At 43.6% G+C, this 14,087-nt stretch overlaps 1 protein-coding gene across 2 annotated transcripts in view; it reads right to left on the minus strand.

Moving 5' to 3' along the window:
• The window catches only part of CDH12 (cadherin 12), a 214,766-nt gene that overhangs the window by 20,118 nt on the left and 180,561 nt on the right, over positions 1-14,087 (minus strand). For both annotated transcript variants that reach the window (XM_056854055.1, XM_056854056.1), the window contains exon 7: positions 7,923-8,059. In XM_056854055.1, coding sequence (XP_056710033.1) covers positions 7,923-8,059 — 137 coding nt within the window. The remainder of the gene's footprint in view (positions 1-7,922; positions 8,060-14,087) is intronic.

Consider the following 14,087-nt stretch of genomic DNA (forward strand, 5'->3'; position numbering starts at 1 on the left):
CAAAGTTGCTGAACAAAGAGCTCAATACAATCCATACATTGAGTAGATTGCTCACATCTGGTCCCTGGAAAATTGATTCCATGTGTGGTGAGGGGCACAAACATTGCTCATTCCTTATATACAATATCATGCATGGAGCAGAAAGTATGATCTGAATCCAGCAAATCCTCCTAGTGGCCTGAAGTGGTACAGCCCAGGGACTAGTTTTTATAGGGTTGCCAACTGTGGCCTGGAAAAGTCCTGGAGATTTGGCACTGATGCTCATGAAGGGAGGGTTTTTACCTAGAATCTAAGGTACAGAGTTTGCCCTGTGAAGCTGCCATTTTCTCTGGGGGAACTGATCTCTGTAGTCTGGAGATTAGTTGCATTCTGGGAGAACTTCAGTCCCCACCTGGAGATTTGCAACCCTTAATTTTTATCCTCTCATTAACAAGCAGACCTAAGTCACAGCAGAATATGTCTACAACTCTGGATAAAAAAAATTAAGTAAAATAAAATTAACAGGAATTCCCTTCACCTGGAATATATGTTTTCTTTCAAAACCATAAACTAGACCAGAGGTTCCCAAACTTTTTGAGTCATGGAGCACTTTTCAGGAGAGAAATTCGTCACAGAGCACTAATTTTCACCTAGCACCTATATACTAAACTGGATGACAGCAGTATTTTTCTTTGCAATCTCTTCACGGAGCACTAGGAGATGTTTCATTGAGCACCAAGTGCTCCATGGAGCACAGTTTGGGAACCTCTGAACTATTCTGGATCTATGTGGGTTCTGAGCTGTCAAAAACATGAACAACATTTAAAAAAAATAAATTTACAGCAATGTTATATCTGCCAGTCACCAGGCTTTGCTGAGGAAAAAAAAAGATTCCTCTGTTGCTTCATTTCTGTTATGTGTTCTCCATCTTTATCCGTTTAAATTGGATGGCATTTATTCCATTAATAAAAACCCAGCTTGAGCCTCTGGAGACTTTGAAGGACCTCGAATCACTCCTAGTCAAGATTATTTGCTTAGGAGAGAGAATAGCGATAAGCCTCATCATTGATTTTAAATAGTGATTCCTCGCAAAGCCACAGATGGTCTTTGGAAAAACGGCTGTCAGGATGCCCAAGGGATGAAGCAGGCCCCAGCTGATGCAGTGGACACCTGTTCTTGACCTTAATCCGATTCTCCATACAGAAGTGGCAAAGTCCAAATTCATCTGCAGTTTCTGAGAGTTGTTTGGAGTCCATCTGGTAAGTTTTATTTAACCCAGAAATGGGAGGATAATTTTGAAACGTGTCGGAACTCGGAAACAAGTACTCAAAATGTACATAATGGAATATTCACAGTGGGTAGCTGTGTTAGTCTGTCTGCAGTAGTAGAAAAGAGCAAGAGTCCAGTAGCACCTTAAAGACCCTACCAGAAAATATTTTTGTTAGTCTTTAAGGTGCTACTGGACTCTTGCCCTTTTCTAATAATGGAATATGATTGGAAGGATCTGAGAAGCTCACTGAAATTCATAAGGACATTTTGTTTTTGTACAAATACAAGAAGACCCTGGCAAATGTCAATCAGAGATGCTCAATAGAGGTGTGTGTATTTAAAAAATTGATATTTTTTGGATTTAGGTATAGTGGACCTGAAAATTTTCAGCATTTCCGCAAAAAGCTGAAACCCCATACCAAAGGTTTTTTCAGGGGTTTTTCGGGATATCCGTAAATTTTCTCCATTACACTCTTTGCAGGGCTGTGGGGGTGGGGGGTGGGACTGTGTTTTAAGGTAGAGGCACCAAATTTGCAGCATAGCTACAGGTGACTGTTCTTACAAGAACCCCCAAGTTTGGTAAAAGATAGGGACAGGGGGGTCCAATTCTATGGGGCCCCAACAGAGGGAAAAATGGGCCCCCATAAAATTAGACCCCCAACCCAAACTTTAACAAACTAGGGGGTTCTTCTAAGGAGAGTTTCCAGCCGCTACACTGCAAATTTGTGCCGTTACATTAACAACCAGCCCCACAAAAATAATGAAGGCATTCCCCCCATTATTGGCTATTGAGGGAAACCTTTTCTCAGTGAGATTCTTTGGTTTGACGCAGGTTCGTTTATTGTCTATGGTAAATCTCTGCAGGGCTCTGGAGAAGGTTTATTTTTTAAGGTAGAGGCACCAGAATTTGCATTCACCTTACAAGAACCCTGAGTTAGGTACAGATTGGGTCAGGGGATCCAAACTTTACCAAACTAGGGGGTTCTTCTAAGGAGAGTCACCAGCAGCTACACTGCAAATTTGTGCCTTTAACTTAAAAACCAGCTCCCTAGAGCCCCACAAAAATTCTCCATAGCTGACAATGAAGGCATTCCCCCCATTATTGGCTATTGAGGGAAATCTTTTTTCAGTGAGATTCTCTGGTTTGACACAGGCTTGTTTGTTGTCTATTGGAAATCTTTGCAGGGCTCTGGAGGAGGTTTATTTTTTAAGGTAGAGGCACCAGAATTTGCACTCACCTTACAAGAACCTTGAGTTTGGTACAAATTGGGTCAGGGGATCCACTTTTTTGGGCCCCCAATGGAAGAAAAAATGGGGCCCCATAAAATTGGACCCAGTGACCCAATTTGTACTAAACTGGGGGGATCTTGTAAGAAGAGTCACCAGCAGCTACGCTGAAAATTTGGTGTCTCTATCTTGAAAACAATTCCCCCAGTGCCCAGCAAAGATTCCCCAAAGCGAATAATAAACCTATGTCAGACTAGAGAATCCAGCAGAGAAAAGATTTCTCACCATTGCTGATATTGCTTTAGGTGTTGGCATGGGGATATTGGCTCAGAAATATTTATTTACTTCATTTAAATCCAACTTTCCTCCCTAAAAAAGGACTTAAAGTGGCTTACAACATTCCCCCCTTCTCAGTTTTATCCTCACAATCATTCTGCAACATAGGCTAAGAGTGTGTGACTGGCCCAAGGTCACCCAGCAAGTTTCTCTGTCAGGATTCAAACCTGGATCTCCCAGATCCTAGTCTGACACTCTAACCACCACACCATCTCTCACTGTACATTACAGAGAAGGTTGTCTTATTTTCTTTTTAAAAGCAGTGCAATCTTTTCTACCAACTCAGCATTTCTCCTGCATGCGTAGATCAGGTCTAAATCTCATCTAGTTGCTTTCAACAGGCCTTGGTTGTGACTCATTGTTTACCAAAGTATACTCAGAATGTCTAGGCAGTAACTTAATGAGTTCGCCTGGGCTTTGAACAGACTTTGGCTCATTCCTGCTGGTTTCTGAGGCATTAAAACACATTACAGTTGTATTACAAAGTGTCTGTCTACAATCATAAGCCTAATTAACATAATTAAATCAACAAACAATCAAATAAAAGGAATGGCAGAGATGTTTATTGGTATTACACCATGTTGGGAAAGTATATGCCTCAGCGGCTCACATTTCTGTGACAATGGTAAGAATTTAGAGGCATTCTCGTATGCAAACCTGGAGTGATACAGACAGAACAACTAGTTTGAAAAGAAAGCGGTTCAGTCTAGAGTAGTGTGTGATCAACCCGCTTTTTCCTAAACAGATCAGTAAAATCCATCTCCTCCTCTATTCCCAACTGTATATATAGGAGGAGATTCTGATAGGGATCCACAGAGTGCACTGTCTTCATACTGGGCTGTGGCTACAACTTTCTTGTAGCTGTTAGCAAACCCCTAATAAATGTGTATGGTTTCAATCAACTTGTGGTTTTGTTCAGTTTCTTTATAAGAAAAGTGAGATGTATGGTTTTCCTGTTCTGGAGACAAATAGAAAGTCTTCTCGTGGATGTTCCACATTTCTTCAGTGGACCAGTCAATAGCTTGCTTGAATCCATTTTTTTGCCCCCCATATAAGGTACTGACTACCTCCAGTACTTTAGTGGTACTTGCAAATCAAACATTTCTAACTCAGCTCATATTTGAGTTAGTGGATCCTGCTAACGTGAGACTTGCCCTGTTCACTTTGTAAGTTTCTGTGAGTTTCTCCATTATTATTGAGCCTGCCAGCACATTTGAAATTCTGACCCGGCATGGTGGGCGCAATGTCAAAATGGCTGCTGCAAGAGGAGGAGCCAGCCACAAAATGATCGCCACAACTTAACTTCAGTAACACGGTGGATTCTTGTGCTGTGTTGGCAGCTGCTGCAAATGCAGCATTAAAAGAAATCTGCACAGCCAATCAAATCTCCAATAGTCAATCAGAAGTCATGCTTGGAAAAAACCCTACCTGATCCTACCAACTTCCTAAAAACACTACAGGTTTTGCCAAGTCATCCCCCAACATAATGGGGGTGGCAATTTCATCAAGCATCATCACCTCTCAAAGACCATCCCCGTCTTTAATACTGTACATGTACTTTAGCTACTGAACTGACCCTAAAAGCTAAAATGACTAAACTGAGGCTGTCGTATTTTGGTCACGTCATGAGACGACAAGAGTCACTGGAAAAGACCGTCATGATAGGAAAAGTTGAGGGCAGCAGGAAAAGAGGAAGACCCAACAAGAGATGGATTGACTCAATAAAGGAAGCCACAGCCTTCAATTTGCAAGATCTGAGCAAGGCTGTCAAAGATAGGACATTTTGGAGGACTTTCATTCATAGGGTCGCCATGAGTCGGAAGCGACTTGACGGCACTTAACACACACACACACTTTAGCTACAGGCACTGAGAAAGCAAATCCTCCCAGCCCTTTGATTATATTTTCCTCCTCCACCAGGCTTCTGGATTTGAACCAGTGAGGTTTGATGACAGTAACCTCGGAAGCAGAACTACTCCATGCTAATAACTAGGCCATGAAAACCCCAAAAGGGGTCGCCATAAGTCAGCTGTGACTTGAAGGCACTTTACACACACACAATAACTACAGCCCATCCACTACCACCAGTTCACGGTAATCAGGGTCCACGCCTTCCTCAGGTGTTAAGGTTACACATACTCTGGCATGTCCTGTGCTAGAAGTGGAAGTTTGTCCTTCTAGTGTCTGATTCTCCACAGAGGCTTCTCAGCCCTCTGCGTCAGTTACTGTTAACATTTTAGAGGCTGTGTCCCATAACATTCACTTGCTCTGATATAAGGAGTCTGGTTTGTTTATTTGTTTGGGGCAATTGTAACTCCAGTGTCCTGTTTCACTGCATTGATAACACTTCTTCCCTGTTTTATTCATTCTGGGTGTCCTGTAACTCTGGTGTCCTGTTTCATTCACCACATTTCTTCCCTGTCCCCTCCTCTCTGCCCTGAGGTGTTTCCCTGGCCATTTTGCCACAACCCCCTTGTATAGTTTCTGTCAGGCAGGTGAGATTCTTTCTGCCGTGTGCTCCATTTAAAGTAATTTTCTGCAGAGAAGTTTTCTCTCCCTGATCCTCCCCTCATGATCACCAGTTGGTCCATAATGCCTACAGCTGGTTCGATAAACAAATTGTAGTCAGTCACTTCATCATCCATCATCCATCCAAAAGGTAAAGCACTGGGTCATTCTTGACCCACAGAGTGACGTCATATCATGACGTTTACTAGGCAGACTTTGTTTACGGGGTGGTTTGACAGTGCCTTCCCCAGTCATCTACACTTGACCCCCAGCAAGCTGGGTACTCATTTTACTGACTTCGGAAGGATGGAAGGCTGAGTCAACCTTGAGCCGGCTACCCGAAACCAACTTCCGTCAGGATCGAACTCAGGTCGTGAGCAGAGCTTTTGACTGCAGTACTGCAGCTTAACACTTTGCCCCATGGGGCTCACTTAGACCACCAAATATTTGTGAGCTCAGGTATAATATTCTTTGATCTTCAGAGATGCTGAAATCCAGGCTGGCTCTCTCAAAATTCACAAAGTACACTTTCAAATAATCCCCTTTTAAAATCTGGGGATCCTTTTCACATTGGCCCTCAGTTAGTTATTTTCCTGGACTCTAGGAGCGGCATTAATTTCCTCCAGTTCCATTTCTCTCACTTAACTTCTAAATCTGCCTCTATTCTGCTCTTTTTCCTTTGTTTTTCATTCTACAGTCAGGCTAATTCTAATTCTTGTTCTTCTTTGAGCTGTTATTTTGACTAATTCAATTTGTTCCTCCTTTTCTCTTTCGAGCTGTTATTTTGGCTAATTCAGTTCATTCTTCCTTTTCTCTTTGAACTGTTATTTTGGCTGATTCAATTTATGGTTTGAGTTTAGCCAATTCAATTCTAACCTTGATTTTCCACATTTCTACGGTATCTGGTACTCTTTCTACCTCACTGTCACTACTCTTAGTTCTAGCACCTCCATTTTTATCTGCAGCAAGCTTCATTTTCCTGGGAGGCATTTTAGTGAAAACTCCCTATACTTTCCCTGTTCTGTTTACCCCAGGAGTGTCAAATCCTTTTATCAAACATGTTCTTTTCCCACTCCTCCACACAAAGCCAGCTGGGTGATCTTGAGCTAGTTAAGGTTCTCTCCGAACTCTCTCAGCCCTCCTGTGGGGAGAGGAAGGGAAAGAGATTGAGTCTCCTTTGAGTCTCCTTAAGGTAGAGAAAAGAGGGGTATAAAAACCAACTCTTCTTCTTTTACCTGGCCACAAACAAACTCATCCCCCCCCCCATACACACACACCTACAGGTAGGGTTGCCAGGTCCCCCCTTGGCAGTGGTGGTGGGGGAGGGGTGGTATTCCTCCAAAAACTCTATGGTTTCCATAGAGGGTTTTATTTTGTTGTGGTTGTTTGCGACGTGCTAGAGTGTCCCCATCACTTCGGGGTTTACCTCAGAAGGGACATTATTATGCCACCCTTTAGCTGGCCTGTTTCCCCTGCCGGCCAGCTGAGGGATGGCGGGCAGGCCTGTTAATTGGTGGGCAATTGCCCATCATTCACAGGCACCTGGAAATCCTACCTACAGGTGCTCTCTAATTTCCCCAGGCTTTTCACCTCAAGAACAAGTATCCCACTGCTTATCCACCACTCCGTGTCCCTACCACCCTCCACGAACTCTGTCCCACAGGTTCAGGATTACACATAGGTCTGGCAGTCACAATTCCCCACCTGTTTTGCCTCTTTTAAAATATATAGATAGCCATGACCATTTTACATACCACTCACAGAGGAATCACCAGACAGGGTAGCCCATTCCCCTTTAATAATCACCCCTCACTCAGACACTGCACAGAGCTGTTGGGGCTGGGGACTCAAACACTATTTCATTCACACACTGGCACAATTTATTCATATCCTAATATATCTTATATTCTAATAGCAAAGTTGGCCAAATCTTTGGATTCTTAATTCCCGTAACTGGAGCTGTGAACAGGCAAGATGGCTCTTTCTACAACCTTGAGAAGGGCCCCAGATTTGCAGGAAAATCTGAAATCTAAAAAAAAAAAAAAAATAGATTGGGGAGTTTAAAAAATCAAAAAAATGATAAAAGGAGTGCCTGTAGCTTTAAGCAATGGATTCCCCCAGTTGCTGTTGATAGGCAACAACAGCATTCCAGGCTTCAGTTTGTCAGTAAAAGGTGGGGGCAGGGCCCTTTCTATGCCTTTTTTGGCCTTTGAGGGAGGACTAACTGGGGCTAGGGTTGTCAGCTCCAGGTTGGGAAATTCCTGGAGATTTTGTGGTGGAGTCTGAAGAGAGCAGGGTTCTGGGAGGGAAGAGGCCTTAGCTGGGTATAATGCCATACAGTCCAACCTCCAAGGCAAAAAAAGGCATTCCTATATGGAAGCAAAGGTAGAGAAAAACATCTGTAGCAGAACCAGTCTAACAGTTATATGAATTTTTCTGGGCTTTAATGACACTCTCTGCCCTTTGTCGAGAGAAAAGAATACATTTTACTTCAAAAATTGAGCTTAAAAAGGCAAACATAGTATTATGTTAAATGAATAAAAGATGAAGCATTCTAGGAATTGCTTTCAGAATACAGTGATTCTTTTCCTGCTTGTACTTACTAATTTTGCTTGCGACAATTGAAAAATTGTACTGTGCAGTGTTCTCTCTGTCCAGCAATTCATGTGTGGCAATAGTACCTTCTATTCCATCTATCGTAAAGAAGTTGTCCACATCACTCTTCCAGTCTATGAAGTACCTGCAAAAAGGTGGGCATGGAGAGAACAAGACAGAAAGTGGCAATGTCTATTTATCATAATAGCAGCTGGTGTCTTAGCTTAATGAGTTTAGTTATTCTGCTCTCACAGAGTTCTATCTCTACTTTGTAATAAAGAGGTCATGACTGCCTTAATGCAGTGTCACAAGGCTAAATGGTAAATAGCAATAGAGGGACTTCAGGAAAACAAAATGTAATCGAGAATTTGTAGCCATCTTTGACTGTAATCATTAGAACATAAGAAAAGCCCTGCTGGATCAGACCAAGGCCCATCAAGTCCAGCAGTCTGTTCACACAATGGCCAACCAGGTGCCTCTAGGAAGCCCTCAAACAAGACAACTGCAGCAGCATTTATCCTGCCTGTGTTGCTCAGCACCTAATATAATAGGCATGCATCTCTGATCCTGGAAAGAATAGATATGCTTCATGACTAAGGCAAATGATTAGGCAGAGGTGGTTTGCCACTGCCTTCCTCTGCAGAGCATTCTTTGGAGGTCTCCCTTCCAAGTATCGATCCTGCTTAGCTTCTGAGATCTGACAAAATCAGGCTAGAACATAAGAAATGCCCTGCTGGATCAGACCAACACCCATCAATTCCAGCAGTCTGTTCATAAAGTGGTCAATCAGATGCCTCTAGTAAGCCCACAAACAAGACGACTGCAGCAGCATTATCCTGCCTGTGTTCCATAGCACCTATTGTAATAGGCATGCTCCTCTGATCCTGGAGAGAATAGGTATGCATCATGACTAGTACCCATTTTGACTACTAGCCACGGATAGCCCTCTCCTCCATGAACATGTCCACTCCCCTCTTAAAGCCTTCCAAGTTGGCAGCCATCACCACGTCCGGGGGCAGGGAGTTACACAATTCCCAATAAGGCTGTTCAAACATGTTTCCTGCTGTCATTCTAATGCCTTCCATCTCCCCACTAGATCATCAAACTTTATAGCAAACACGGTAATCAGGAATATTTGTCACTGCTGCTCATAAATCCAATCTCCTCACTGGATGCCTCTTTTCATATTTTCTCAGTTTGTTGGTAAAGAAGCTTCAGCTGACAATATACTTTCATATTTTGATACATCAAAAATTACTTAGTCTAAAGTCAACACAGGCGGTGTTCAAACATTTCTGAAAACAAGCAGATCAACTTTTAATGATAACCGAGGACCTGCTTTTTAAGTATTTATGAATGAACTTCTACATATCCATGATTCATTCTTTCCAACTTGCCTGAGGACTGAGGGTGCCAAGCCATGTGGAATTTCCACTGAATTCCCAACACTTTGCACATTGCCTTAGTGAGGTCATTTAGGAAGGACCCGCCCCTATCTGAATCCACAGATTCCAGAAGGCATGGCATATTGTCCTTAATCAGGACTTCGGCCATGTTTCGGACTATCGGAGCTGTTGTGGGAAAGGCTTCTACTCATACTGTCAGTTTATATGCCATAACTAACAAGTACCTGTTCCTGCCATGGCTATGGAGCTCAGCAAAGTCAACTTGCATGGACTCAGAGGGCCTATTTACCCATGCTCTGGCCCGTCGATGTGGTGTAGTGGTTAAAAGTGGTGGTTTGGAGCGGTGGACTCTAATCTGGAGAACCAGGTTTGATTCCCCACTCTTCCACATGAGTGGCAGAAGGTAATCTGGAGAACCGGGTTGGTTTCCCCACTCCTACAAATGAAGCCTGCTAGGTGACCTTGGGCTAGTCACAGCTCTCTTAGAGGTCTCTCAGCCCCACCTACCTCACAGGGTATCTGTTGTGGGGAGATTGTAAGCTGGTTTGATTCTTCCTTAAGTGGTAGAGAAAGTCAGCATATAAAAACCAATTCTTTTTCAATTGAGGAATAAGTGTCTCAAACAGGCCGGGAGAATCATTCTAAACAAGCAGCTTAACAATCAGTAAGGCAGGAGATGGGAAAATTACTGAGCAAACATCTGCCTCACATATCTCATTAGGGATGTGCGTTCATTACCCATGAAAGAAAAATGGAAATAAAAAAGGCCTATTCATATCACTTGTTTTGGTAATGGAAACAAAGGGAAAACAGTGTATGAAACAAATGAATGCCATTTCTTTGCCCATTTTTTGTTCCGCCACTTTTTATTGGGCTGGTTGTAGCTGCTGCTGTTGGCCAGATTTGTGACAATGGGGATCAGCCAGACAGGTGGTGGACAGCAGAAGAAAGAGAAGCTCTTCCTCCCAGTCCCAGTCCCTTGGATGCTCTTTGTGATGCATCCAATGGGTAGATCCTTGGTGCGCCCAGAGGGATATGGTCTTCAGACTGCCTGACATCTAATGCCCTGCAACAAAGCCAGTCACCTGTGCATCCACTAATGTGCTGTCCTGAGCCAGAAATGGCCTTTTGCTATTTACACCAGCCATACTGGACTGTCTGTTTGCAAGGGAATAGGAATCAGATGTTTAACGCAATGAAAATATATGGGGTCAAACTAGATGAGATACTGGAAGACCCATGATTACATTTTCAGTGTGTTTTCCTGAAATACACTCAGAGGGATAGGGATGCAGTAGGTCCCAGGTTTATTTGTTTGTTTGTTTCTACATCTATATCCCGCCTTTCCTCTCAGTTCAAGATGGCTTATAATAATAATTAAAACATCCCCACCAAAAACCAAAAATAAAATAACAAACCCCAAATAAAATCTTCCCCCCCTTAAAAGATGCCTGCTGTTCAGACCCCCTCAAATGCTTGGGCAAAGTGGCAGGCCTTGCGGCACTTTTTTTCCCCCTGCTTATTTTTTTGCGTAATGCAGAACATGGAAAGATGCTACATGTAGTAAGTCTGCTAGATCCCTGCCACTTCAATAATATATATATATATTGACGTATTGACGTTTGCCACTGACGTCCATTTTGAAAGTGCTCATGGGGAAGTTCACTGGGTGACCTTAGGCCAGTCACACACTCTCAGACTAACCTACATCACAGGATTGTTGTGAGAATAAAATGGAGGAGAGGACATTTATGTAAGCCACCTTGGGTCCCCACTGGGACAAATGAAGCAATTAAATAAATTGGTTCCCAACAGAATGTTCTGAGACAGGCTGCCCAACAGTACAATAATAGCGCATAGTCAAATGATAAATGTTCTAAATATGGTCGAAGGCTTTCACGGTCAGAGTTCATTGGTTCTTGTAGGTTATCCGGGCTGTGTAACTGTGGTCTTGGTATTTTCTTTCCTAAAAGAAAATACCAAGACCACGGTTACACAGCCCGGATAACCTACAAGAACCGATAAATGTTCTGTTTTCGTAGCTTGTTGGGGGGAGCATGTTGTTGGGTCTGGACTGCCCCAAGGTACCTGGTATGCCATAAAGGCATATAGGACCAAGGGTAACCCTAAAAGCAGGGCACTGCTGCACAAGGGTGAACCACACTTCCAGGGGACCCTGGGATCCATCCTTACGTCTGTGTGATTTCTTGGAACTGTCAGGCAGAGGCGGGCCACTTTGCATTTCCCCAAGGCCAACGAAACAATGGGGGGGAAAAAGCCTCCGTCGCATACTAAATGAAGCGACTCCTAGCAGACACCTGGGTGACAGAGAAAACTCTTTATCCCATCAGCAATCAAGGACCATGCAGGAAAAATCTGACTAGCCTTTGCATATCTGATACCTCCCCAGCACCATCAGGAATTCCAGAAAGATTGAATGCATGACTCACACCGCTCCTGAGGAAAAACTCTCATAAACCCTTCCCCATATTCCAATATCTATACTAAAGCAATCACTGGTACTTACTCAAGCAAACACAGTATTCTCTCACTTTGGCATCACCTCATACTTTCTCATACTCTATTGTCTGTTTTACCATAGAAGTAATTGAGTTCTTGGTCACTGGCTAAAGCAATTTTTTTGCCAGTTACCTCCTGTCACCTCAGGGCTCATTTCAACTATAAATATTGGCTCCTCACCTGTCGTAGGCCAACCTGAGCTGCCCTCCTCCTCTGAGGAAGAGGAGGAGTGGGAACCTGGGCCCGTTCCTCCAAGGACTGCACGGGAACAGCAGGAACAGGCTTCAGAGCCACCAAGACCCATGGCAGGGGATGAGGGCTGCTCATTCTGGCAGCAAACAGAACAGCAAGAAGGGCAGGACTCCTCGCCTGCAAGTTCTCCCAAGCCGGCTGAGAAGCAGAGAATCAGGGCCCGGCTTCAATTAAGGGAACAAAGGCAAAAGACCAGGTGGGCCTTGAGAGAGAGAGCAAAGACGATCAAGCCTGATCAGGGAGGAGTGGAAAATGCTGGAACCGCAAGGCTGATAAAAGGCCAGGCAGATGGCCAGAGTTCTTGTGGGTTCAACACATGTTGAAGGCCACTGACTGAGAGAAGCAAACAGAAGCTCCAGCAACTGAAGCTATCCCAGTCAACCCCGGCGTGCAAGCTGACGCCTGATCTGAGAAACAAGGAGATTGGACTGGTAAGTGCCTCTACTCCTTTACCTGCTCATGGTCTTACCCGTCCACGGGAAGAGAAAAGCCTGCGTCAGGCTCTGGTCAACGCAGTACTCCCATGGCTGTTGTTGAAACCAGAGGCCAAGCCTCGGGCCTGGTTACCGCCTGCACGCTACACTTTTGCCTGAGTACGACATCACCATTCATAGTGTGCGTATGTGTTTCCAGATCCGAGCACATACCCCTTACTCGCGTGTAAGGTCCTTTTGCTTTATTTCTGAGAAACGCTGGTTAGTTTCTCCCCCTCTTCAGCGCTGCTTTCATCTGGATGTCGTGGACTGGTAAATATCACCTCAACCGTGATATCCACCCCTCCTCCCTTGACTTTCTCAGTTCTTGTGTGAATTGGGTGTGTGTCCTTGCTGTGTGCTTGAAACTATATCTTACAATAAAATGACATTTAATTTGAACAAACAAAGAGTTTTCCAAAGAGGCTTATCCAAGTAAACCCTGGAAAAAGATCCTTGATTACCCAACTGCTTGCTGACTTTAAGTCTCCACTGCTAATTTCCCCAACCAAAGCAGGTTCTATCTAATTCAGGTAACAATGATTAGAATGTAAGTATGTAAGAGGGAGCAGTTTTTCATATATTAGTCTTGCAGTCGGTGGATGAAGGCTTCAAGCCGTATCAGTCCAACACCAATTCCTTCAGAATCTGAATAGATACCCACAGCTAGATTCTTTCCCCACCTTTGCAGTTACTTTTAGCACCACCAATGATTGTGGGAGAAGGGAAGGTGGTACTTTTTCAATTACAGATAACTTTGCGTGTTTTAGTATTTGTAAGATAAAATATCACACACATTACCATTTGCTTTGGAGATACTATTTCCTGGCATGTTCATTCAGGTTTCCCTCTCCCACCAATCTCTTTATTCTTTTCACTTGCTTGAGCCGGCCAGGCATGTTTTATCAATTTTAGCTGGCTTGTGCCACACTGTTCACGGCATTCCTCAGCTCAGCATAGGGCCCAATATAATTTGCATGATATAGACACATGTTCACGCACAGTTGAGCACTGAGGACTGTAGCCTAGTTGGAGCCTTGACTTTGTGGTCGGTGCAATACAGTTCTGTAAAACACATGGTTTCATGTTCTCTCTATCTTAAAACAGGAGTTTTCCGAGAACTGGAACTTGGAAATGAATTCCAATTGAATTTAATCAGGGAGCTTCTAAGGGAGAAAGGAAAGGAATTGAATTCCATCATTGAAAATGGGTTTGCATTTACAATACCACAAGTCTTTATCACATTTATGAAACATATCACAGAATCAATCATTCCCCCCCTTCTTTTGAGGAACTGTGATCTACGTGGGCTCGTCTGCAGTTCAGTTTCAGTTTCCAGAGGCTGTCCCATGTGGAGACCTTGTTTTTCCAGGGGATGAGAGTGTTGGATCTTGTCAGCTCATTGTTCCAAAATCCTGGGAACTTAGCAGAGTGTACAATGGCTGAATTTTCACAGCAAAGCCATCCAAACTTCTTTGTGTGTGCAAGGAACAAAATTGCTCAGAGCCTTTTGTCTAGCCTA

This window comes from Euleptes europaea, chromosome 8, assembly GCF_029931775.1.
Source record: "Euleptes europaea isolate rEulEur1 chromosome 8, rEulEur1.hap1, whole genome shotgun sequence".
NCBI lineage: Eukaryota > Metazoa > Chordata > Lepidosauria > Squamata > Sphaerodactylidae > Euleptes > Euleptes europaea.